Source organism: Leptonotus elevatus, chromosome 12 (assembly GCF_054856555.1).
Source record: "Leptonotus elevatus isolate MCC_2025b chromosome 12, RoL_Lele_1.0, whole genome shotgun sequence".
NCBI lineage: Eukaryota > Metazoa > Chordata > Actinopteri > Syngnathiformes > Syngnathidae > Leptonotus > Leptonotus elevatus.
The window spans coordinates 22,322,603-22,349,205 of record NC_141250.1 but is presented as its reverse complement, the minus strand read 5'-3'; the positions used below and the strand labels follow the sequence as shown (position 1 = coordinate 22,349,205).

The 26,603-nt window shown below is 38.4% G+C and overlaps 2 protein-coding genes across 3 annotated transcripts in view; both read left to right on the top strand.

Moving 5' to 3' along the window:
- Positions 1-924: 924 nt before the first annotated feature.
- tfpia (tissue factor pathway inhibitor a) lies at positions 925-24,285 on the top strand. The gene is made up of 7 exons (XM_086091239.1): positions 925-1,191; positions 18,781-18,984; positions 21,499-21,675; positions 22,100-22,162; positions 22,275-22,337; positions 23,538-23,726; positions 23,977-24,285. The coding sequence occupies exons 1-7, from the start codon at positions 1,083-1,085 to the stop codon at positions 24,042-24,044; spliced, it is 873 nt and encodes a 290-aa protein (XP_085947365.1). The 5' UTR covers positions 925-1,082; the 3' UTR covers positions 24,045-24,285.
- A 1,211-nt stretch (positions 24,286-25,496) lies between these two features.
- Positions 25,497-26,603, top strand: part of LOC147165060 (calcitonin gene-related peptide type 1 receptor) — a 28,994-nt gene continuing 27,887 nt past the window's right edge. Inside the window, exon 1 of one of the 2 annotated variants that reach the window (XM_086091467.1) lies at positions 25,497-25,548. The gene's annotated coding sequence lies outside the window, so the exon portion shown is untranslated. Of the gene's footprint in view, positions 25,549-26,185; positions 26,365-26,603 lie in introns of those variants that run through there. The other variant, XM_086091466.1, reaches the window with a different exon arrangement.

Sequence of the window (26,603 nt, the reverse complement as noted above, 5' to 3'; positions counted from 1 at the left end):
TTATTGTTTTTATCGTGTTGATTATTTATCAGATTCATCGATGAATGAGAAGAAAATCCATCCCTTTATTCATTGTTTGAAATTGACAGTGCAGAAAATGTGCAACCACGAATTGATTGTGCTTCAGTTACTCGTTTGATCTGACAAACAGACCTTATTTATGTTGGCAGAGTAGCCAAACAAAATGTTACGTGCAGATGGAATATTTTTTTAGCCTTATGTCCGGCCGGGGTCATTGCCCCCGTTGCCCCCCCGAACTGCATGCCCCTGAAATGTATAAACATGTTGATACATGTTTTCTGAAGGAAAAGGAGATGTTTGCAATTGAATGAAGGATATTCAACCTTCTTTAATGACATTGCAAAGAATTAAATGTTGACAATCATGACAGGAGTTCATCTTTCTTTTTTCTGCTTTGTAAACAGCAACATCCAAAATACTCTGAACTCTCTTGCTTTTTTTTTTTAGATAGCACTAAATTAATCAGAATACAGAGTTAGACGTATGTGTTAAAAAATAAAATAAAAATCACTGTTGTGTTTTTATTGAAAACAAATGGAAACAAAATTACATTTTCCCCCTCACAATTCAATTCTTTATTTAACCAATTGAAATCCACATCCAGAATACAACACCCAGAAAAAAATAGCAGTAATAAACAATATAAATAAAAGCATCATACAATAAATATGTGAACGTTTTGCCAGCTCTCCTATTTTTAACATTAAATATGGAAAGGAAATAATAAATATACTATCAAGCTCTTTCAAAGCAAACAGGTTTTGACATTTGCCTTTTTTTTTCTCTCGTGTGCGTGTGGCGACTGCAAACATGATGACGTCACATGATGCGCTACTTCCTGGTGGTGAGTGGACAGGAAATGACTGACCATTTATTGGACGAGCGTGCGCGCGCCCGTCAGACGCAAGTGCGCGCGCGCGCCCGCCCGCCCGCGCGCCCGCCCTGCCTGCCCGCGCTGCCTTGACAACTTTCCGAGTGCGTCAACTTCCAGCAAGTGTTCTGAAGTTGATGAGGCTGCCTTTCTCTCGTGTTCACCTCCGAGCGGCCGGAAGCAAGCAAGCATGTCTCGTCGTAAGGACGACGACGACGACGACAAGCGGCGGCTTTCGCGCGCCTTTTGGCTGACCTGCGTTTGCTTTTGGGGGACTTGCTGCAGAACGGCCGCGCAAGGTAATTGTTGACTTTTCGCCTTTCAACTCGCCACTAAACTTGGCTGACTTGTTGTTAAATGTGAACGCGAGATGGCGAGCGAGCAGAAATTGTTCTGCTTCTGATTGTTCCGGCCATGTCAAGACACGTCCAAAGTCCACTTGCGCGCACCTTTGCTAAAGAAATAACGAGGCGGTTGTGGTTTCAAGTCATGTCAGGTCAAAGTGGTGAGAACGTCTCTTTTCTTTCCAGTTACTTGTCCCCCCCCCCCCCCCCCACCCCAAAAAAAATGTCAGCTGCTGTTTGCATCAGTGGTGTGCAAAGTATGGCCCGCGGGTCACACACACACACACGCATGCACACGGCCCGCTCAGATCTTTAATTCGACCCACCGAGTGTTGACAGGATCAAATGTTGTGTCATTTTTTTGTTGCATTAATTGAGCTCCATATTTAATTTTTTTTAGCTAATATGTTTAATTAACATGTATTTACTCATTCACCTCATTAAATATTTATTTTCTTGATTTATTGTAATAAAAGTCAAATTCAAAATTTTTCGTTGACGTGTAATATATTTGATTTCTTTTAAAATCATTATTAACTGCAAATTGTTGTGACGACACCGAAGTGAACAATAAACTACAAATGAATCATGATGGATTTTCTTGTCTCCTCGTCCTGAATTTGGAGGTTCTCATCCTCGGTTGATTTTCTCAACTATCCATATTTTGAAGAATCAATTAATCTGGCGATTATTTTTGTTGTATTAATCGATGAAATGGATTGAAAAAAATGTAAGTTCCATTCCTCTGTCGAAAAACAAGACATTATTTCAATTTGATTGAACAGAAATGTGATTTTGGTCTGTGACATGTCAGAAAATCTGCCAAAAATGTTGATCATTGTTGTCCAAAGTCAAAGCAGAAATCAGTTTGCTTTCATGGAGGACAAACCAAAAAGTAAAATGTTGACTATGACTATTGAGACCTGAAATTCCGAGGATTTGGTGCATATTAAGTAGGGATTGGCGAGTACTGATACCAAGTGTTGGTATCGGGTCAATAATGGACTTTGTTCAAGGCATCGATCCACGTGAAGAATGCCGATACCAGCCACTGATACTTAAGACAAAACATTTGACAGAGAACAAGTCCTTGTTGCTCTCCATTGGTGCTAAGTTGTGGCGGTTTGACAATTCGGCAATTTTGTGTATGAGAAACAGCAGAAACGTCTCAAGTTCATCATTATCTCTTTTTGTGTTCATTGAAATTTTCCGTATCAAAGTATGAATACTCACACTGGTATCGGTCTGAAAAAAAGTGATGTGATATATCATTTTAAGTAAAAAAAAAAAAGCCTCTAATTGATGATTCATATAGTTGTCCATTCATTTGATCAGTTGATTGTTGTGTCCTGCTTGGTTTCCATTTTACGTGTTGAAAAAAATCCAAGCCGACCAAAATGTATCATTTGGAATTTCTTCAGCCTAAGAATCCATTTTTCTGCCAGCAGACGTCAAGCGTGTTGCTAATCACGGGAGACGGAGTCTTGCTGGTCTTCGCTGACCGTCCACAATGTGGCGCCGTGTCTCATTTAGGGACGGCGTGTCATTGGACCAGAAAAGCGCACTTGTCATATTCAGCAGGAGAATGAAATCGTCACACATAAATCGGCTTCATTGCCCGGCCAATGTTTTGCGTTTTGCTTGTTGTTTACATCCCCTGACGCAAAATTGTCAAATTCCGTCCTCATTTGCAAGACGGCGTGTAATGAAATGATCAGGCAGAGCGGAGAGTAAATACTGGACGCTTCTGTGCCCGGCCAGCGTTTGGGATTTGCTTTGGTGTTTCCTTCCCGTGCAAGCCCACGGCAAAGAAAAAAGAAAAAAGAAAAAAGCGCAGTTCCATGAAATCCAATCTTTGCAATCTTTCACCTGGGAGCCATGCGTGTTGGAGCACTTGGCGGCGCTCGGCGTTGGGCGTGACGCACTATTTGTTATCCGGATGATTAATGGCGCATGACTGCCAGCGATATCGGGCAAATGCTTCTCCTCTGTTTGCACTCGCACGCGTGCAGCTTGAATATCAATCCGAGTTCAGGCGTACGCCGTGAAGACGAATCCGCCGATTCCTTCGGTCTAAAAACGGTTGGGTCAAAAAGAACACAAAATGGGTCAAGAAGGGGCTGACCCAACTTTCTTCATTATTTCATTGTTTGCATTGTTTTGTGGGTTATTGATTTGACCCAACTTTTTGGGTCAATTGAATAACCCAATTGAACTGGTTTAAGAAAAAACAACAACCCAACTTTTGGAGTTGTTTATTGGGCTATTTCATTTGACCCAACTTTTTGGGTGAATTGAATAACCCAATTGAATTGGGTCAAATCTGAACTGACCAAACTTTTCGAATAATTAAACACAAAAATGTGGGTCAACTTGTATTAATAACCCACAAAGCAACCCAATGATATGGGTTGTTTCATGGGTTATTCTGTGACCCAACTATTTTGGGTTACTTTAATAACCCAATTGAATTGGGTCAAATCTGAACTGACGAAACTTTTCGAATAATTAAACACAAAAATGTGGGTCAACTTGTATTAATAACCCACAAAGCAACCCAATGATATGGGTTGTTTCATGGGTTATTCTGTGACCCAACTATTTTGGGTTACTTTAATAACCCAATTGAATTGGGTCAAATCTGAACTGACGAAACTTTTCGAATAATTAAACACAAAAATGTGGGTCAACTTGTATTAATAACCCACAAAGCAACCCAATGATATGGGTTGTTTCATGGGTTATTCTGTGACCCAACTATTTTGGGTTACTTTAATAACCCAATTGAATTGGGTCAAATCTGAACTGACGAAACTTTTCGAATAATTAAACACAAAAATGTGGGTCAACTTGTATTAATAACCCACAAAGCAACCCAATGATATGGGTTGTTTCATGGGTTATTCTGTGACCCAACTATTTTGGGTTACTTTAATAACCCAATTGAATTGGGTCAAATCTGAACTAACCAAACTTTTCGAGTAATTGAACAAATTTGTTTTTTTTATGTCAACTTAAATGAACAACCCACCCACAAAGCAACCCAATGTTATGGGTTGTTTTGTGGGTTATTCTTTGACCCAACTATTTGTATATATTTATTATACATTTTTATATTGAATACCCCAAAAAGTTGGATGAGTCCCTTTTTGACCCAGTTTGGAGCCAACTGTTTTGAAAGGGTTTGCTGTGACTTCTCACTTTTGCCAAACACAAACTGGAGATACTAAATGCGAGATGTGAAGCATTTGAATGGGAATAAAATGCACGGCAGTTCGTCTGAAGACGAGCGCAAGTGACCCATAAATTCAAAATAATGTTTCCGAGCCATGCTGTCAAAAAGGTAATTAGCCCGTAACTGCGCCGTTTATGTCACGGTGGAAATGGATGGCCGATGCCGGGGTTTGGAAAATGAGCCCACTTTACAGCCAACCCTCACAATTCCTAAGGTTTATATTTGCTCGATCCCAAAATATTTGAACATCATTCTCAAATTCATCTTCATAAATGATCCTTAAAAATGAAGAGTGATGATTAGATTTTGCAAAGATGTCTTGAATTGCTATTTAGTGAGTTGCACTTTGCGCATTTAAAACAACTTTGTAACTTTGCTTTATTAGAAAGTCCTGCTTTGAGCTTCATGAGTCAATGTCAGATTTTCTTTGCCGTAAGTATCAGTGGCTGGTATTAGCGGGCTCCACGAGGACCCGATACTTAGAAATAAGGCCCGTATTGGCCCTATACTGATATTTGGCATCCTCGCTCATCCCTAAAAAAAACGCATTCATGGAATTTCCAGTTCGAGGTGAATTTATTAATGGCCGATGGCTCACGTGGACACGTTTGTGACGACCCTTTGCTGTTCAACTTTGTTTGGCTGCAAACAAAATGGTGATACGCTCGTACAATGTTTACGTTCTCAGGAAATCCATATCAGTTTGAGCTCACACGAAGCAGGCCCATCGTTCGTTTAATATTCTTTGCCGTTAAAGGCCGAAGCTTCGGCAGGTCCTATTTTTGTGCATCCTCCCCTTGTGGGGCGAATGACACAAAACGAGGAGAGTCGTTAAGGACGCCCGGTCACCGCGCCTCGGCGGCTCACGAGATGCGGTTTTGAAACTGATGGTGCTGCCCTTTTTCTCAGCCTGATACTTGACATTTTCGGCTTATGAAACGTGTCACAAATCAATTGCATTCAGAGGGCTGCAGTTATGTATTTATTATTCCTCGATATTTTCTGTACATTTCTTTTGCTTGCTGTTACTGCTTACTACTTTTAACAAGATGTTTTTAATGAGCCATATTTCTGTGAATACACGAACTTACGCCTCGTCGCGGTTTGCTGTTTACAAATTCACTGCTTTGTGTTTTTGTTTTTTCGTTTTTCCTCATCTATTGCCTGAAAAACTCTTGTGTTATCTTAAGATCTCTAGACTGAGATAAGTATGTGGGGGAGGAGCTAAATTTAGCCTGCGTGGTCAGTGGGAGTTACGGAACGTTCCCTACATAGGCATAATCAAATTATCTGAGATATTTATTTTAAAAGGTGGCGGGCTTGGGTCCTGATTTTGTTCCGGTTTGTGTATGCGTCGTCATGAGCTTGCCAAACCTTCGGGATATTTCGCTTCGACATTTCCGACTGCCTTTTGGAACTTGCTGGGTGAAATGAAAACGCAGCCGGCACGCTTCCAATCACATATCTCGGGTGCTACACTTTTTTTGACGGATTTTGGCGGGTCTTTTGGTACAGAAAATTTCCCGAGAGCTAAATTTAGGCTTCTTTGCCGTTTTCCATACGAATGCGAGCTTCGGGATTAGCTCGGCATGTCATTTTTGAGTGGGATTATTGAACTTTATATGACACAAATATGACATGATATTACGTGTACACGAGGCAACTCCTGAGTTGACTGGAACAACGGCCATCGATACGATAGTTGAACACATGAAATGTAATAAATAATAAATTTTCCAGTACTACGCGTGATGAATTGGTCAATAACATGTTTTGGAAATCCATCCATTAAACAAAGAACACAACACATTTTCACATACTGTATTATTTATTCATTACCTTTAGCACACAGATGTCGCTGCAGGGGAAATTGGTTATGGGCATGAAATTTGTCAATCTCGGTTCTTCGGGCTCCTGATAAAAAGCCGACTGCTTTGCAATATGCTGAAGGATACGAGCCCCGTGAGGAAGATCGCGCGTCCGCTCAGGCTTGTCAAAATGAGAGAGATGGCAAATGTGCAAAAGAAATGTTTTGCGGGTAACGACCAATCTTTTGGTGCCTCAATAGAAATATATGTGGGTATTAAAAACAAAGCTCAACAAAGTGAAGATTTTTGTTTGGGTTCTTGGAGTTAATTGACAAATTAAGAGTTTGGAAAAAATGATTGTTTGAACTAAATAGAGCAAGTCAAATGTTGACATTGAGAAAAATCTCTCAGCTTGACAAAGATCTGACAGTCATCCGCATAGCAATGGGAGGAAAACCCATGTTTTCTTAAGACAGAACCCATGGGCAGCAGATATAATGAAAACAACAGAGGCCCCAGAATCAAACCCTGTGGAACGCCATGCGACTGTCGGGCAGTGCTGTCGTCCACCGGATCTGCAGTTCGAGCCAACAAAACAAGACAAAAACGAAGACTAAAAATAATAATGGCTAAATATGGGGACCGGGGGTTCTATTTTCATAGACTGAGACACAGACTAAACCTAACCCAATCTTAGACCTGCTCAGACCACGTCTAAGTGTTGGCGAAGGGTAGGCAGCTGTTCTAACGTGACACATTCCATTCATAAATATGTGGACAACAATTCATTGAGCATTCTTCTTCTTAATATATATATATATATATTATATATTATATCTATATTATATATATTATATATTATATATTATATCTATATTATATATATATTATATATTATATCTATATATATATATATATATATATATATATATATATATATATATATATATTATATATTATTATATTATATATATATATTATTATATTATATATATTATATATATATATAAATATTATATATATATATATATATATATATTATATATATTATATATATATATATATATATATATATATTATATATATATATATATATATATATTATATATATATATATATATATATATATATATTATATATATATATATATAATATATATATTATATATATATATATATATTATATATATATATATATATATATTATATATATATATATATATATATATTATATATATATATATAATATATATATATATATATATATTATATATATATATATATATATATATATATATATATATACGCCGGATTTACGGCATTTAAAAGTTTCTTAAGTTTTTCAATACTGAGTCAATGCTGAGTCGCTTTGTCAAACATTTTGAGATATCATGTTTATGGTTTTCTTTGAAAACTGATTACCGGACCCTGCCCTTATGAATTATTCTACTGGAGTTTGTTTGTAAAAGATAGTTGTATCTTTACTGAACCTGTATAGCCCCCCCCCCCCCCCCCCCCTTATCTGAAAAGTACAATCAGCTATCTGCTAAACGTCAGCATTTCCGGCATGAGTCCGACTTCGGAACACTCGAAAGCATGTCTGAAGGGAAGCGCTTTCAGGAAGTGCTGAATGTTGGAGGATAATGAACGAGTGAATGATAACAACTCGTCCAAGTTCCTCAGGATTACTTGCATATTTTGGGTAAAGGCAACTCTTGTTGCCACAGGAATTATTCTATGTTGTCAAAATATCTGCGTAATTGGAATAAAATGCATACTGATATATTCGTGATGACGTTCGACAACTAACTGCTGCATGGCCACTTTTCTCATTTGGCTCCTTAGAACAATAACCTGCTTCAGGAAAGAGCCGCCATATTGATTCCATCATCTCATCAAAAGCGCGTCTCCGGTAGAGTCGGTGCAAGATGACATTTGCAGAGACAAATTGGTCTCCAGTTCAGTCTCTTCAATAGATTCCGCTGTCCGTGCGTCAAATAATAACAATAATCAAGAGGCGAGACAAGATATCCACTGCTGTAAAGTTTATTTTATTTTTATTTTTTTAAAAGCTTTTGAGAGTGAATTCAGAGATTTGTGTCTAAAAAAAATTTGCATGTTTGAAGGTAGTTATTGAAAACGTGAAAAGACTGATAAGTACGTAGTATTCCATTGTGAAGATGGAGGACTAAACTATCAATTTTGGGGGTGTAATTGGCGGGAAAAAAAAGGGGGGGGGGGAGTGTCCAGTTACGTTGGTAAGGTGGAATAGCATGGAGTGAGAGTGGGCCGCGGTTCCGGGTTGGTGCCGCGTGTGGACTGCAGGACGTTTTAGTATTCAGGAAAGGAATGAAAGATAATCCGTTTGTTTGGTCCCAATTTTTGCCCCATCCTGATTCACGGCGAGCCTATTTAACGTCTTATAAGATTATCCTTCGGTCTGAGGTGTGTTAAGATTGGATTTGTGGGTCCGAAACCAGTCAGGCTGGTAATCGTAAATCCAATATTAAGGAATCAAATTCTTTTGAGTGCGAGGGAAGCCAACGACTCCCGAGTCATGGCTCTGTGAACTCTGACCTGGTACGGAAGCCAATCAAGAAGCGACCCGACCTGCGGACAACGAAGCGGGCAGAAATAAAAACCAAACATTTTTGCCCAATGTTACGTTTTTCGTAGTATGTAATCGTGGGTTCACTGGACGAGCAACCTTCGGCAACACTTGAGGAAACACGACGTATTTTGTTTTTACTCGATTGTAAGATTTTTGCCTTGGAGGACTTATTTCGAGACCGGCGGTTGAAGCGAATCCTTACGTGTTGGATGTTCTGTGGGGTTTGTGTCAAATCCAAGTCCAGGAAGTCAAAAACCTTCCACGGTTTGGCTTTCTACTCGACCGGCACGCCGAGTTTAAAGAGAACCGGCGGCAGGGGTTTTTACTTAGTGGACCTGGATTTGACGCCTCCGGTTCTGTGGTGAGATTATCGGAGCTCACCACGCACGTTCCGACCCAAATTAGCCGTGCTTTAGCAGATGATGAGCCGTTTTCATCTGAATTGGGCCCATACAACGCAACTGCTACTTGTGGTTTTGGGGTTTTACAAGTATTAATACCTTACTGATGAATCTTATGACCGTGTGACAATCAAACCTTTGAGTCAGAAAGGATGTATTGAATATAAATATAATATATAATATAATATAAAGAAAAAATAAATAAATAAAAAAAGAAAAAAAAGAAAGGATGTATTGAATATAAATATAATATATAATATAATATAAAGAAAAAAAAATAAAGAAAAAAAATAAAAAAATAAAAAAAATAAAGGATGTATTGAATATAAATATAATATATAATATAATATAAAAAATAATAATAAAAAAAATAAATAAATAAAAAAAAGAAAGGATGTATTGAATATAAATATAATATATAATATAATATAAATAAAAAAATAATAATAAATAAATAAAATAAAAAAAATAAAAATAAAAATAAAAAAAAGAAAGGATGTATTGAAGATAAATATAATATATAATTTAATATAAATAAAAAATAAAAAAATAAAAAAAAGAAAGGATGTATTGAATATAAATATAATATATAATATAATATAAAGAAAATAATAATAATAAATAAATCAAATAAAAAAAATAAAAATAAAAAAAATAAAGGATGTATTGAAGATAAATATAATATATAATATAATATAAATAAAAAAAAATAAAAAAAATAAAAAGAAAGGATGTATTGAAGATAGTTGGCTCCTTGCGCACGTCTCTTTTGATGTTTCACCACGACCTCAGCGTCTCCATTAGACGCTAATAGCTCTGCCGCTAATGAAAATAAGAACATTGCTTTCTCCGTACTGATTTTCTCTCTCGGAAACATCCCTTGTCGATTTTGTTTGAACTTTGTCCCTTTGGTTTCGCTGCTTTGCATGTCTAATCGTCTCCACGGTGGCAAGCCTATTTGCGTCCTTCTTGCCGCTAATCTGTATCCGCTTGTAGAGAATTAGCTGAGCCGTGATAATTCACGCACAATAGCCTCGGAACCCGGTTTTAATTGTCTCGCATTTATGGGACGTTGTGTGACGGAGCGGCGAAGACCAAAATGTCATATCGCGATGAGAGGGACCCCAAATCAACCAAACAACATCATTTTTCTCTGCAAACGGTACATCGCCACGGCAACGGCGTGCTTTTCAATACCATTTAGAACAAACAGCCCAAATTACATTTTCTAGTCGCAGCAAAGCAGACTTTCCTTCGAAATCTTGGCCTCAACTACAAAATGAAGGCGTCTCAAAATACTGACATGCTGATAATCAAAGTATTTACATCCATATTATTTCCGCTGTGTGATCACAAGAGCGTACTGGAATGAGAAAACAAGGTTTGACAACAAAAACGTATTATAAACGTTATCAGACAGCGACGTGCGCAAAAAAAGCATCACTTTTCAATTTATTGTCTTGTCTGCCTTTTTTTTCTCATGTTTTAACAATCATTTGATTGTTTCATGCGGTCCGATGAATAATTTGCTTCATCTTTTGTAATTGGAAAATCTGGACTTGGCAGCACGTCTTTCTTTTGCAAAGCGTGTTGTAATCATCCGTGTGCCTCGTTGTTTGCTTTGGGCTTCAGACAACCGCATAGCGGGGATTGATTTCGGTAGCGATGGCGTCTGTCATCATCATCATCATCATCAGCATCTCAAACCCGAACATTATAACGAGGAAGAAGCAGCTTTTCTGCAGGGCTTTCTTGCCCTTGTTTTGTCGTCAAGACCCTGCGGCATCGGGATCATGGATTTCGATTTGGCAATGAGATGCAATGCTGCTGTAAAGGGAGCGGCCGTTGTTTACCTTTTCCAATAAGAACAAGATAAAACTCTTCCGTGGCTTGCGGGGGAGTAAAAACAAAACTGTTAAATCTGATTTGACGCGAACAAATGGCTGGACAGAGCACGCAGCAATTGACTCTGCTCGGTGCCGTCTTTGCTCCCTCGCCGCTTGCCACGTCAACGTTCGGGCCATGATTAAAAATGAATGCATCTCACATGCCTTTTAGATAATTAACAAGATTTGCCTGCGGCTCCCAAGGTCGTTCTGAGGGTGTGTTTTTTTTTATTTTTATATATATATATATATACTATACAATCTTCATCATACTTGGCAATACGGTATAAATGTAGGAGCAGTGACGTCAAAAAGCACGTTAAAAAAAAAAATAATAATAATAAAAAAAAAAATAATAATAAAAAAAATAATAATAATAAAAAAATAATAATAATAAATAAATAAAAAGCACGTTTTGGAGTAACGACTACATTGCTTTCTCCACACAAGTATTCGGACTAAAGTTACTCTTCGAACCTCCCTGAAAGTTACGTCGGAAAATACATATGCTTCTTACATGCAACGTTATAGAATACGTAAGAAAGCGAGTGACATCGTCGTTTTCAGCGCATTGAGACTCGCGTGTCCGTAAGACACGGACAGAGCAAGGAGAGATTCTTGCCGTGGATACGTTTGTGAGAGAGGAGAGAGACCTTTATATTCAATTCTCGCTGAGATGGCAAGTAATCAGTAAAGTAACCAAGTTACTTTTTAAAATCAAGTAATCAATAAAGTAACAAAGTTACTTTTTAAAATCAAGTAATCAGTAAAGTAACCAAGTTACTTTTTAAAATCAAGTAATCAATAAAGTAACAAAGTCTTTAAAAAAAAAAAGAAGAAGCTTTTTTTGTATATTGTTGCGTTTGCATTTCGATTTTACCAAGAAAGTAACTGGAAGACTTTTTGTTTTTAAAGAGAAAAATTGGGTCATCTCTCGATTGATTCAGACTTCAGTCTTGTCTTTCTTGTGGTTATAGCATCATCAGCTTTTTTTTTGGGGGGGGGGGGGTTCTTTTGTGTTAATAGCTCATTTGATAATGTATCTGTCAGTAACATTTCATTCACGACGGCCCGTCCACACGCCCATGCGTACCTCTCAGCACTTTGATGGCGTGCCTTTCGCTGAGAGTGCAAATAACCCCTCGGCCGCGGAGGTTTTGTCTTCTTTGGCAGAATACAAAAAAGGAGGCCAGGGAACTCCGAAGACGCTATTAACGTTCATGTTCAAATAAAGCCGTTGACATTTGGACTAGCGTTTTCCCGCAAAGATCGTTTCCGCCCAGGCGAGTGCGTCGTTGGCCGAGGGTAAAAACAGTCCCTTTTGAATACGTGACCTCTTTGTTGTATTGAACCTGGCAACGGTCCACTTGGTGCTGCTGACTCCGAATTGTGAGTCATCAGCTCACCTGGAGTGGATTGCCTCAGGATTTAGAGTGCAAAATTATTTGTCGACGTAATTGTTACCGAAATGTGTTTTTTATAATCACACGTGGTGCTTTCTTCAACCCATATTTAGCACATCGAACCTCTGCTGCAGTTTTTCAACGGGGTAAAGTAAATAATCGCAGTTGATGCAGTTATTCTTCAATGGACTGCGCTAAGCAAATTCGCCAAGAAGTGAAATGAAAGAAATGGTCCATCGTTACAAGTTGAGACAGAAACGTTCCCTCATTTCAACCAACATTTGACGGTTATATTTATTTCCTACACGTGCTTTTTTTTTTTTTTTTTTTCATTATTTCATTTTTTATTTCTAGGTATTAAGAATACGATTAACAACTTAGATCTAAGAGCATGGAAACATGTTAGCCTCAGCTGTGTTCCATATTATTTTTAATGTATTTAGAATAAATTGTTTGTATTTGTTATGATAAACTGCTATTTGTATAGATATGACATATATTGTTATAATAAAAACTAATCTTAAACACATTTTTAAAAATACAAAAAAATACAAGCCATCATTAAAATTACTTATGTACTTACTTATCATTCTGTATATTCCGTATCATGTAATCATGTCTTTAAGGTGCCTTTTGTGGGTTAACCACCAACTCATATTAGTCGCTTCTCGTCATGACTCCCAAATATATAGATCCGCATAATAATATTGACATTGATATATAATGATACAGAGAAGGATTATTATTATTATTTAATTTTATTTTTTATGTTTTTTTAAGAGCTCAGTATTGTTCATTCGGAAATGTCATCATTGCTCTTTTATTTTTTATTTATTTTTTTTATTTTTTTTTATTTTTGTGTATGTGCGTGCGTGCGTGCGTGCGTGCGTGCGTGTATTTGTTAGCTCACCAGAAAACCTATTAGAAAAAATCTCATACCGTTCACTGCCGTCAGGAGACCCGAGGGGACCAAAGAAAACCAAGGAAGGTGAAATCCAGCACCGACCAGGCACCACCCACCAGAACTCCTCCCCAGCCCAAGAAACATCCAGACCCCAACAAATCCAAAAAACATAAAATCAGGGACGTGCTTTTTGTGTGAATAGTTAGTCTATTATTGACATCTGGTGGTTACAACGGCGTATAAAGCAGTAGTTTGCGCAACAGCGTAAGAATGTGCATGAATATCTTTTGATGTTTTTCTCTCTTTTTTTAATACATGTTGGAAAAATAAAATCAAAAATCAAAAATGGCGCAGCGCAAGGCATGCTCATTTATTGCTGTACAAATTGAGTTCTGGCCTTTTAAGTGTTTTCATACAAATACTTCCTGTCATGATGACTTTAGCACTGCGCTAGCATAGGTTCGTGTAAGACTACGGCTTATATAATTGGGGTGACGCTGCGGTTGACGGTTAGAAATAGAAGTCCGGTTGTGACCCACTGCAGCCTTTCTTGTGTTCGTGATTGATTGGTGACCCTTTGAGAATAGTCCAATGCAGCGGACCCCCCCCCCCATATTAGCGGTTTTCCCTACGAATTTGCATAGTCCCGGATTCTTTTTTGTCCAGTATTTTTCCATATTATTTATTTATTTTTTTTAAAAATTGGGAGAGTCAGTTATATCAGATCGGCGGTCATAACTTCCTTCAACACCTTCCCCCACTGAATACAGGAATAATGTGTGTGCGCTTGACGAATCCAATAACAAACGTCATATGAAAAAGTCCATTGCGGGCTTAATGTATCAGTACGGTGGTAGTTGCGTCATCGCTCTTGAAAGCGGAACCTTGGGACAAGGTGTGAGTCACCCACAAGCCTTTGTTGACTCGCCCGAGGGACGGCTTCGCATGAATTGAAACTCGTGAGCCTCACATGCTGGTCACACCCCTTTTTTTCCCACAATCGGCACATGTCGCAATCCAGCCGAACCTTCCGCAAATGGATTTGATTGACCTACAAAATAAAAGTTCAAGCGGGCTTTATGACATGTCAGAAGTTGAAATTGGTGTTTTTAAGATGGCCGTACTGTTGAACTTTTACAGCGAGTCACCCGCGCTCCGATTGCTTCTTCTCCAATATTATCCTAAATGCGATTGACTGCATGCTGAGACGTAAATAATTTCAGAAGCTGCCGCAGTGAGAAGACGAGACGACAACAAGATGCAACTCGGCCCCAAATGGATTCAACCTGCCCGTGTGGAGATCTTCGTGTTCTTGGCATTGTGCTCGGACGATTATCCTTAATCTGTCTTTGTGTGTGTGTGTGTGTGTGTGTGTGTGTGTGTGTGTGTGTGTGTGTGTGTGTGTGCGTGCGTGCGTGCGTGCGTGTGTGTGTGTGTGTGTCTTGGCAATGCTCAGAGTTGTCGGCAGAACCCGGGGGAAGAGATGCCGATGAAAAATGGAGGCATAAAATCTGCTTCCCCTGTCGGGGAGGTCCATTTTTCAAACACTTGCATTTTGCGTCCTTGAGTATATTTATTCATGTTTAACATGAAAGCTGAATTAGAGATTCTTCAGGGAAGTTTAGATTTATTCTCGGGAGCTTGGAATGAATTGTTTGTTGGTGCGTGCGTATATACATATTGCATGTATTCTGTTCCAAATGACGGCAAAACAGTTGGGTCAAAAATAAGGGGTGTCAGGCGATTACAATTTTTTTATCTCATGACTTCAAAACCGATTCGTTGTTGTTGTTTTGTGGGTTAAACATTTTTTTGGGGGTGAGTCTTTTGGTTTCGTTTGCTCAAAGTCTTTCATGTCAAAAGGCAGATCGGATCGGCCATGCCTGACTGAATGTGCTCCTGGGAATTTCTCAAAACGTGATCGTACCCAGCATTGGTGTCTGCTGTGAAACGTTGTATTTGCTGTTGCCCGGGTAATTTCTCTAAAGGTGAACTTCAGGCTGTTTTTATTTTTATTTTTTTATTACAATTTAAAACCGCAGCTCCTCGGGGGATCTTCGTCTCACCCATAATGGTTTCTCACCTCCAACGTACTCGTGCTACCGCTTACATTTTTTACAGCTGGCTGAACGATTTACAAGTTAATACACAGGAGGACATTTCAATTTCGGTGAATAAACACAATCATTTCCAGCTTTTAAACATTTTGACTATAACTTGCAAAAAATGACCCACTTTCAAGTTGACGAACAAACTTTTTGCTATCAAATTTGGCGGCAACAGATAATAAAAACAGTTTATTTCAGCATATTTGACAACATGCAGATAATAAGGAGCTATAAAAAAAAAAAAAAGAATGTTTCTCTGATTCTGATACACTGGGTCAAAATGACCCAAAATTCACATCAAGAGATTATTCAAAATGTTTAAAAAATGCAATGAAAACGGTTCATAATATTTATTGTGGTGGGTTTTCGGGTCAAATTGACCCATTTTAAGAGTGAAAAAGTATCATTGATTTTTGTTTTTGTTTTTGACATGAAATGTGACGTCTCATTGACAGAAAATTATAATTGTTCACTTTGACGTATTTTCAATTAAATATTAAATGCATATTACAATGCTATTGGAACATAAGACATAATCCGGGTCAAATTGACCCATTTTAAAGGTGACAAATAAGTACTTTTGGGCTATGAAACCTCTCAATTAAAATGGTTTGCTTTGACATATTTTCAATTCAAATGGTTACTAATGTTTATGCTTTTGCAAAATTAATCATAGACGAGGTCAAATCGACCCCTTTTGAAAATTAATAACTATGAACTGGTCGTTTTTCACAATGTATCTTTTCTAATGAAATGGTTCATTTTGGTATATTTGCATTGAAAACTGTTAATCATGAGCAATAATTCACTATTCTGGCGCACACAGCCCGGGTCAAACTGACCCATTACAAAGTTGATCGACTACAAATAGTAGTATTTTATGATGAAGCTTGTTAAAATTGCTTCATTTGAAATATTTCCCATTAATAATATTTGTTGGGATTTATCATTAAATATAGCATGGGTCAATTTGACCCGGTAACATTGTTGCTGTTCCTGAGAAACCAGCCGAACAGGCGGGTTGTTTTGAGAATGGAGGACAATGATGGTGCACTCTTAAAAACAGTTGGGTCAAAAGTAACCCAATTATGGATCAAAAATGGACCCATCCACTTTATGGGTCAATTTGACCCAACTTTCTGGTTTGTGTCGTACAAAATGACCCAATTTTTTGACCCACGTAAAGGATCTAACCAATGTTTTGGGGTTGTTTTACACTAAAAGACTGGACTCAAAGTTGGGTCAAATCGACCCAAGTAGAGGTTCGGTCCATTTTTGACCCAACGTTGGGTTATTTTTTGACCCAACGTTGGGTTATTTTTTTTTGACCCAACGTTGGGTTATTTTTTTTGCCCCAACGTTGGGTTATTTTTTGACCCAACATTGGGTTATTTTTGACCTAACGTTGGGTTATTTTTGACCCAACTGTTTCTAGAGTGTGTTGTTGCCATGACTGAGATTTAGCAGTGCGGCTTGTTTACGTCAGAGAAATGAGACGGGGGACTAGAGCGAGACCCAGATTGGACTTTCCTGTGGTGGACCAGCCCGATCCCACCATTTATCAGCAAAAGTCTCTGCAGGGCCTCGTCTCGCCAACTGGACGCGATACTAATTCCATAAGGCAGACGACACCGGGAGGATTTGATGAGTGCCCGATCCGCTCCTCCTCCAAACACCCCCACACACCCCAAGGTCATAAATTGCCATCTGACAGGTTGCACTAATGCCGGCCTCATTCCCTCGGCGAGCGCTTTTGCTGGCAGTCCAGAGCCGAGCGACTCTCTCGCTCTCTCTCTCTCTCGCTCTCTCTCTCAGCTGTGTACCTTGCAGGAAGGTAAACTTCATTTCCAAACTTTTCAACATGTTCCTTTAGGGTTGCATGATAAAACGCTCCGTCTCAGCGAAAAACCTAATAACGGAAGCAAGTGAAATATAAGGGGCACGGAGGGCCCGTGCCAATGGCAACAACTTCTATTATAAACGGATGAAACAGAGGCTGATCATATTTTCGGGGGAGTCAAATCTCATCGGAGGAAAAAAAAAAAAAGATTACCGCCTCGAAGCTGTAGTGGAACTTCAGTTTTGAATGAATCGGTTTCATTTTTAGCATCTAAATTGGTGGTCAGGGACAGACTGGGAAAAAAAATTTGGGCACGGGCAACTGGGGGGGGCACTGACTGCAGAGGGGGGTGGCCCATACATTTGTGATTCGGCCATTCATATTTCAGAGTTGATGCACATTCATCTGAAACATTTCATTTATTATCAGCCATTTTGACTGAAGCAAGCCCCTTTGCTCCCGGCTGATTTACTGGATTTGGACTGATTTTGCAAGGCCCACAGAATATTGTGCTCTATTGCGATAAACACATGAAATGACTAGAGTCTCTTCTTTCATCAGGAAAAAAAAGTAAATTTGTATCGGTTTCCGTTTTGCAACAATTAGGATTACAATATAGCTAAGTTTCATCATTATTCACAAACCTGTTGAAAACAGCGGGGAGGAAAGAGCTTGTTTCAAAATGGCCCTGGTTGATCTCTTTTTACTCTGCTGCCACCGACTGGCCGTTTTTGTAACTACCATTGTTGTAAGCGTCCTCTTCAGGTCAAAGGCTGCATCGAAGCCTTCTGTATGCTTGAGCAAAAAATAAAAAATAAACATAAAATAAACGTATAAATACGTTTTTGGGACCATGGCAATATTTTTAATCATTATAAATTTTTGGGAGCAAATGAGTTAGGATTCACCAGACAGCAATGTGCAACTTTTTTTTTTATGCAATTGAGCAATTGAGTTGAGATGAAACAATATGCAGACATTTTTCCCTCTGTGTTCAAAACTGTCAAGGAAAGTCAAAGGAATGTTGGAAAACCTTCTTCTGGCGTTTTCCAAGTGGATTAATTTTCTGGCTGGCAAATTCTCATTTAATGAATATGCTGTAAGCTAATTGCCAAGAGCTCATTTTGGGTCAATTATGAATAATGCGCCTCTTGCACACAATACAATACATCGACGCCGACCCAATTACATCGCCGTATTTGCACAATGAGGACAATTATGGAAAGTGCAACCGAATCACGCCGTCACGAATGTTCTGCTGACTTGCATTACTCGTGACATTTCTTGAAGGATTTGTCAGGAGATTGTTCTCATGAAGCAAACGTCGTTTTTGTCCATCCGTTTTCCAGAGGCCGGAGCTCAACCGGAGCTTTTCATCTTCAACGAGCTGTGCGCCCTGAAGGAAGACCCGGGACCGTGCAGGTCCTTGCGGGACAAGTTCTTCTTCAACGTGGACACGGGTCGATGCGAGCTCTTTGAATACAGCGGCTGCGGAGGAAACGCCAACAACTTTGAAAGCCTGGAGGCGTGCCAGGAAACGTGCGTCGTCTCAGGTGAGTTGCTTGAAGGGAGACCCTCCAAACGCGACAAAAATATCAACACATTTTTTTGCGTCTCGGGTCCCCAATAAAACAAAACTGCGCCTTTTCAGAGTGCCCTGTTATTGTGGGCAGTCTTAAGGCACACCTGTGCATTAATCATGGCGTCTTGATATGGTGGCACACCTGTGAGCTGGGATGGATTATCTTGGCAAAGGAGAAGTGCTCACTATCACAGATTTAGACTGCTCTGTGAACAATATTTGAGCGAAATGGTGATATTGTGTACGTGGAAGAAGTTTTAGATCTTTCAGTTCAGCTCGTAAAAAAATCGGAGCAAAAACAAAAGTGTTGCGTTTATATTTTTGCTGCGGATAATGTTTTATTTATTTATTTATTTATTTTTTTTTTAAAAAAAATATTTATTATTTTTTTTCTCTTTTTTTTTTATTATTTTATTTTTATTATTATTTTTTATTTTTTATTTTATTATTTTTTATTTTTTTTTTTTTTTTTTTTTATATATAATAATGTTTTCTAAGCTCAGCAGGAAATGTGGACAGGACAGGACAGGACAGAAGCCGAGCTCTTGACGTGTGGTTGGCGCGTGCCACGCTAAACGAGTGCTTGATTTGCAAAAACGATGAAGAGCATCCGCTTTACAATCCAGCCCCTTTTTACTTTCCTCCCCGCTTTTTTTGGTGTTTTCTGTCAAGTTCAGCAGCAAATATGCAAATTCGACACGCCCGTCGGTGCTCAAGCGTCTTTGATCCGCATCACAACTTGGCCTTCCGTGCGTGCGCACCTATCAACGCTTTTAGATTGCGTGTTCTTCAAAAGTGCTTTGCTCGCCAGACGGATTTTGTCTGCCGCGGTGATTTCTAGCGAGAACGCCGATCGAGCCAGACCAGAGCGTCACGCCGCAATTTGCATACAAATACGTTTTGGCGTTGATGACAGAAAGTTTACCCGTAAAGGAAAAGGTACCGGGGAGGCGTTTGATAACATATTATCCGTAATGAAACAACTTGCACACGCGCCATCAAAAAATGGCGAGCGGCACGCACACACGTTTGATTCTTTCATATTACTTCTACTGACTATTGCTGTGAACCCGGGATCCTCCCATTGCATGACTCGTAAAAAGGCCTTTTCTATTCTATTCTATCACTAAATGACAAAATTCAATTGTTGAAAGTTACCTTCTTTAATCCAACCTGCCAAGCATTTACATTATCAAGCGTCCTGTGATATTGATTAATTAAGCAAAATAAATATTTTTTAAAAATATATTAAAATGCACCTCACCATATTTTGTATTATATTAACGTTGTAAATGTAAATACGTTGATATACATATTCTAATATTTTTTATATATTCATTTATTTTTAATATTCTTTGTATATATTTTTTAATATTGTAACTCACAATATTTTGTATTATATTAACGTCATAAGCGTAACCTATACTGTATGTATATCAACGTATCTAAATGTATGACGTTAATATAATACAAAATATTGTGAGTTGCATTGTAATATTTGTATGTATTTGTTTTTAATGTATATATTTTTCGTTTGTTTTTAATTTGATACTTTTTCTGAAAATATTAAAATAAAACTCGCAATATTTTGTTTCATATTAACGTCATAAGTGCACATGTATATCAACGCACATACTCTTATGACGTTAACTCATTTCCTCGCAGCCATTTTGACTGAAGCAAGCCCCTTTGCTCCCGGCTGTTTTACTGGATTTGGACTGATTTTGCAAGGCACACAGAATATTGTGTTCTATTGCTATAAAAACATGGAAATATTAGAGTAAGGAAAAAAAAGTATATTTCTATCTTGTTTCCGTTTTGCAGCAATTAGCATTACAATTTAGCTAAGTTTCATCATTATTCACAAACCTGTGGGAAAAAGAGCTTGTTGCAACATGGCCCTGGTTGGCCTCTTATACTCTGCTGCCACCTGCTGGTCGTTTTTTTGTAATAACTACCCTTGATGTCAGTGTCCTCTTCAAGCTGCATCAAAGCCTTCTGTGTGCTCTAGCATTTAAAATAAACATGAAAAACATATAAATATGTTTTGGGAGTGAAGGACAAAGTATTAAAAACGTGTTTGTACGTTTTTGGGTTTGAACGAGTTAATATAATACAAAATATTGTGAGTTGCATTGCAATATGTTTACATTTTTTAATAGCATCAACATTTCGTAAGCACGTTTTGCATTCGTCTTCCTCCCCCAAAATACCCCAAATCGTCGACTTTCTTCAAGGAAAGTCTGCTGGCTCGCACATTTGCTGCTTTTATTTATTTGTATCCGCATGCGGAAGAGTTGCGTGCGATTTCCAGTCTGATGTCTGATTGCGGGACGTTTTTCTTTCCTGTGACACTTTGGAGCACCCAAAAAAAAAGAAGAAGAAGCTTGATGTCACTTTTCATGTCAATCCAACCTGAGCAGGATGCTCGCTTCCTTTCGCGGTTCTCTGCTGTGACAGTGTTTGTCTCTTTTTCTCTTGGCAGATGATAAAAACCCGTGTCACTTGCCCGAAGCGGAGGGTCCGTGCCGCGGCCTGGTGACGCGTTATTTCTACGACGGCAGCGGTCAGCAGTGCAAGCGCTTCTATTACGGCGGCTGCTTTGGCAACGCCAACAATTTCAGGAGCATCGGCGAGTGCCGGGCCAAATGTCAGAAGCGAGGTACGTCAATCAAATGCAACGTGTTCACATCAAATCAAGGCGACGTTCGTCAGCGTCAGCAAAGACCAACTTGATTTCACAGAGTTGATGACGTCGTCAAAAGTGTTTTCCCTCAAAGACGACCGTGAAATCACGTTGACAAATTCTTTAGCATTTCCATGATTTATTTCAAAGCGCCCTCCATTACTCCTCAATTACTGAGGCGCAACTAAGAAGTCATTTATCAGCTAAAAAAGGAAATAACAGCACCGTCTCTGGACTGTGACCAATTTCGTCCACCCTGGACTAAATATGGACAGCAAAACCGTTTTTTTTTTGTTTTGGTTTTCTTTCCCAATGTTTGTTAGTCGCACCGTTGCAAAACCTTTTGCCGACTGCTTCTTGTCTTGACTTGTCCTTTTTCTTTTGCTTTGGGCTGATGTAGAAAGCGTTGAAGTCCAGACCAGTGGCAGAGAAAGCATCGATGCGCAACCGACCATATTAACTGGTAGGACTCGCACGTCACGTTCGAGTCGCGCAACGTTGCAGAATGACAACAATCAATAATTGTTAGATCCTTCCCATATGCGCATCATTATATTTGCATGTCGTCTTCTCAGGTGAGCACGCGGTCAACATGACGGTGGCGCAAACGAACAACACGGACCCGGAACATTCACAGGGTAGCGTCATTTTGTTTTTCAACTTCAAATGCAAAACGTTGGAAGCTCTCTTAAAACGTTTGGGGTCGATGACCCCTGACAAGGGAGAATTTTAATAATAATAATAATAATCCCAATGTCATGACTGTATACCACTTTATTCCTTTATGTCCTTTGCTAGAAATGTTTTATTAATGCAGGGATGTCAGATTTATGTGATGATATGATTTGAATTGGCCCCAAATAGGAAGATAGGAAAACATCTGGGGAAAAAACATGAACGATTAACCTGGAAAAAGGCCAGCCAAGCCTTTTCTGACAGAAAACAGCGACATCTTGTGGTGGTAACAACAACTACATGCAAAACGACAGACGGATCTATATTTGGACCTTTCAATTTATAAAACGTGACTGAAGAATATGTGACGACATGATTTACATTTTCAATAAGCAATAGAATGATTATGTTCACAGATCATGCATATAAACAATCAACTCCTCAATGGTGCTCTTTGTTTTGTGCTATATGATATTCATGTCTTTAATTGATGTTATCTATCTTATCTTTGCGAGAAGAAGGGTGGGGCTCACGTGAGAAACTGGAACAGCTGTTGACGGCGTGCACGCCAACATGCTGACCTTAACTGTATTCAATATTAATTATTTATGTAAGGCATTACGTTTAAAAGCAGATTCAGATAATACTCTTCTTGCATATTGAGTCACAGTTGGGTAAAATTCATATTTAAAAAAAAAAAATATATATATATTTATATATATATATATATTTATATATACATATATTTATATATATATATATTTATATTTTTATATATTTATATTTATATTTTTATATATTTATATTTATTTTTATATATATATATTTATTTATATATATATATATATATATATATATATATATATTTATTTTTTTTATATATATATATATTTATATTTCCCATTTCCCAAAAATGCATAAAATAAATAAAAAAGCTTGGGTCCCAAGATAGACCCCTGCAGTACACCACAAGCAATATTCCAGCACATTGAATCATGGAAATCTGTCAGGACAAATTGTTTCCTATTACTGATGTAACTTTTTACAACTTTTCTCATTTTTATAACGTGCTGATCGTTTGAGCAGAAACCGATCAGGACTCTCAAACTGGTAGCTCGGCAGCCAGATCAGATCTTTGACAAATGCCATGGCTTGTTTTCCAGATGCAAACCTGCCAGATGCGTGCATGGATCCTGTGGACAGAGGAACGTGCGGCGGTAGCGTGCGCAGGTTTGCTTACCTTCCCAAAACCAAGAGGTGTCACGTGTTTCTGTACAGCGGCTGCGGAGGGAACAACAACAACTTCAAACACCGGCGACACTGTATCAGGACGTGCATTAAAAGCCGAAAGGGTATTTTCACATTTTGGTTTTTTATCTCCATACTCGATCACATACTTGCCAGAGCTTTTGCGCCATCTTTGAGAGAAATCGACCATTAAAGAAATGGCACAACATTTGTTTTTCCAAAAATCGGCTCCACAAAAAAAAAAGTCAATAGTGAACCACGTTTTATGATGTGAATTAGCCAAATTGCAAGACAGAAGCGCAATTGCACATTTTGCCGGTTTTCATTGAACGGCCTTTGCTTTGCCTTCCACAGATCGCGGCATGAAGATGATTCGAATAAAGAAGAAAAATATTCCCAGCCTTCTTCACGGCTCAGTCTGAAGACGTCATGAGAGTCGCCTGTATTTATCTCTGTATGTTGTTTTGTCGCTTGTGATCCTGCAGTTTATTTTTTGATAATAAATGCTAAGGTTTTGCTTCATAGTCACCACACGCACTTTCGTTTAGGTCATAACACTTTTGTTATGCAGAATGATCAAATTCAACCAATTTTATTCACATTGACTTTTGTATTTGCCTTTTTTTTTCTCCATCTGACAGATTAAATCATCATCAAATCTTCTGCCGTGAGTTTCTTACCAAAAATGAGTCAATGTCATGCTCTGTTTTATTAGTATTAACACACAGTGTTTTTGTTTTGTTTTTTAATGAAGAAAAAATTAGGCCATCAGAATAGTACGCAAATGTATTGCATTCACTTGAAAAATAAGACTGTTTTATTTTTGTTAAAAAAGAAATTGTGGGGGGGGGGGCTTTTTTTCCCATTTTTTTCTGTTTGTGTATTTTCTGTTGTTTTCTTTAAATGAAGAAAAAATAGGCCATCCGAATTGTGCAGAAGCGAAGCGTACTGCATTCATTTGAAAACAAAAATCCTTGTTTTTCGGAGTCATTTGCACTCGGCTAAAATTCATCAGAAACCATTTCTGCGTCTGCTTCTGAAAGAAAGTGATCGCTTTGCATGATATGATGTCTGATGAGCAACAATGGATGTTGATGTTCCTAAAAACTGCAAAAGGTGGCAGTGTTGTTTAAACTTTGCATTCTGGCAGCTGTCTCCTTTTTCTTTCTTGTTTTAAAAGAAACAAAGAACATCAATAAATCCTTCAACACAGTAAGTTAAAAAAAAAGAAAAAAAAGTAAGAATACATTCTTAAAAAATATGGTGCTATAATCCTTCTTGATCAATTTCGACTCCTGTTAATACAATAATAGACTATATAATGTATGTCATACTCATCTATACACATGAAATATAGAATTTTGTTACACTCGAGCTAACTTTTTTTCTCCCATTTATAGCTGATTTATCATGTGGGTCTTTCCAGAATTGGAGGACATTTTACATCCCATCCATCAAACTTTAAATAAACCCCATACAAAATACTACAATTTAAAATTCCTAAAATGTTACTTGTTCCGAGGCCAAATCTAATTTAAACAAACAAAAACTCATGAAAATAATGCTTGAAAATAGTTTTTCAAATACCAAATCCGTACCCCTTAAAATGCCATTTTTTTCCCCTTTTGTTCCAGCCCCCAATAATCAATTTGAATCTCAAATAAAATAGTTAAAAGGAAATTCGCATTTCTTTTATTTTGGCATTGTTTGTTTCATTGCTGTCTCTTTCAACTGTGTGACCATTTGTTATAATGAACATAATATTTTAAATATTATTATTCATGGGACGTGTGTTTCCCAGCATGCACGCAACACTCTTACCAGAACCTTTTTTAGCATAGTAGAAGAAGAAGTAGAAGAAGTCGAGTACTGTGAATCAGATGACACGCTGGACGTTTAACATCAAACAGTTTTCCCAAAACAAAGGTATGTCCTATCCCTTCTATTTTTCATATTTTTATAACCTAGTTAGCCATGATGGAATGTCTCACTCGACCTCATGCAACCCTGTTATACATGATCACACGATCAAATTACAACAATTAATTTTGTTTCTTTACTTATTTACATAAGTGAGTTTGTTCTCTTGGTCGGCATTTACAGCTAGCTAAACTGCTAGCTTGTGCGTCTGAGAAAAAGCTAACATTCGTCCAGATTCGCAACCCTGTTGCTGCGATAAACAGGGTTGCAATACATTAAGGCTTAATCATCATCATCATCATCATCATCATAATAAAATCGACAATTGATCCGTAAGCTTATTGATGATTAATATAGCAGAAAATCAGAAAAGTGAAGGTTATATTTTCCAAGAATTTTCAAGCCTAAATGTGCTCCAATTCTGTAACGACCCAAATATTTATTTCAGTATTTTCAAGCTTTTTTTTTTGCGTTTATTTTTTCCACATTCAAAAATGATTTTTCAACTCACACGAAAATCCAGCATTGAACTGCGCGTTATTTATGAATGAGAAACAAACGCCACACTGGCGCGCGCGTTCACGCCGTTTTAGCATGCGCGCGTGGACGCGGCAGCTGCGGGCTGACTGTGACGTCACAGGAAGCGGTGGGCTGCTTCCCAACGCCAACCTGACAGCGGCAAGCGAGCAAGCAAGCAAGCGCTCTTATTTTGAAGCGCTCGGCTTGCGTGCATCGCATTTATTTACTGCGACGACACCCAAGACTGGACGCCTTTTCATTCCGACCGGGGATCCTATTCCCACTTTGGACGGAACCTTCCCGGTAAGATAGCGTAGTAGTGAGTGGTGTGTGCGTGCGTGCGTCCGTGCGCGCGCGTTGTGCAGCATCGCGGTGATGCAGAGCGGAATGAACGCGCGGTTGCAGTTTGCTCAGCCGTGCGTGTTGATGCGTAATGCATACATGCCACCAGCCTGCCCGTGCTCTCGAACCATTAGCAATCACGCCAACGTCTAATAACGGCAACATGGATGTGCCGGGAACGCACAGCTGGCCGTGCGTGA

Coding starts and splice junctions, on each gene's coding strand:
- tfpia (XM_086091239.1), top strand. CDS start 1,083: ATGTCTCGTCGTAAGGACGACGACGACGACGACAAGCGGCGGCTTTCG. Junction 1,192..18,780: donor CTGCAGAACGGCCGCGCAAG/GTAATTGTTGAC, acceptor TCCGTTTTCCAG/AGGCCGGAGCTCAACCGGAG. Junction 22,338..23,537: donor GGACCCGGAACATTCACAGG/GTAGCGTCATTT, acceptor CTTGTTTTCCAG/ATGCAAACCTGCCAGATGCG.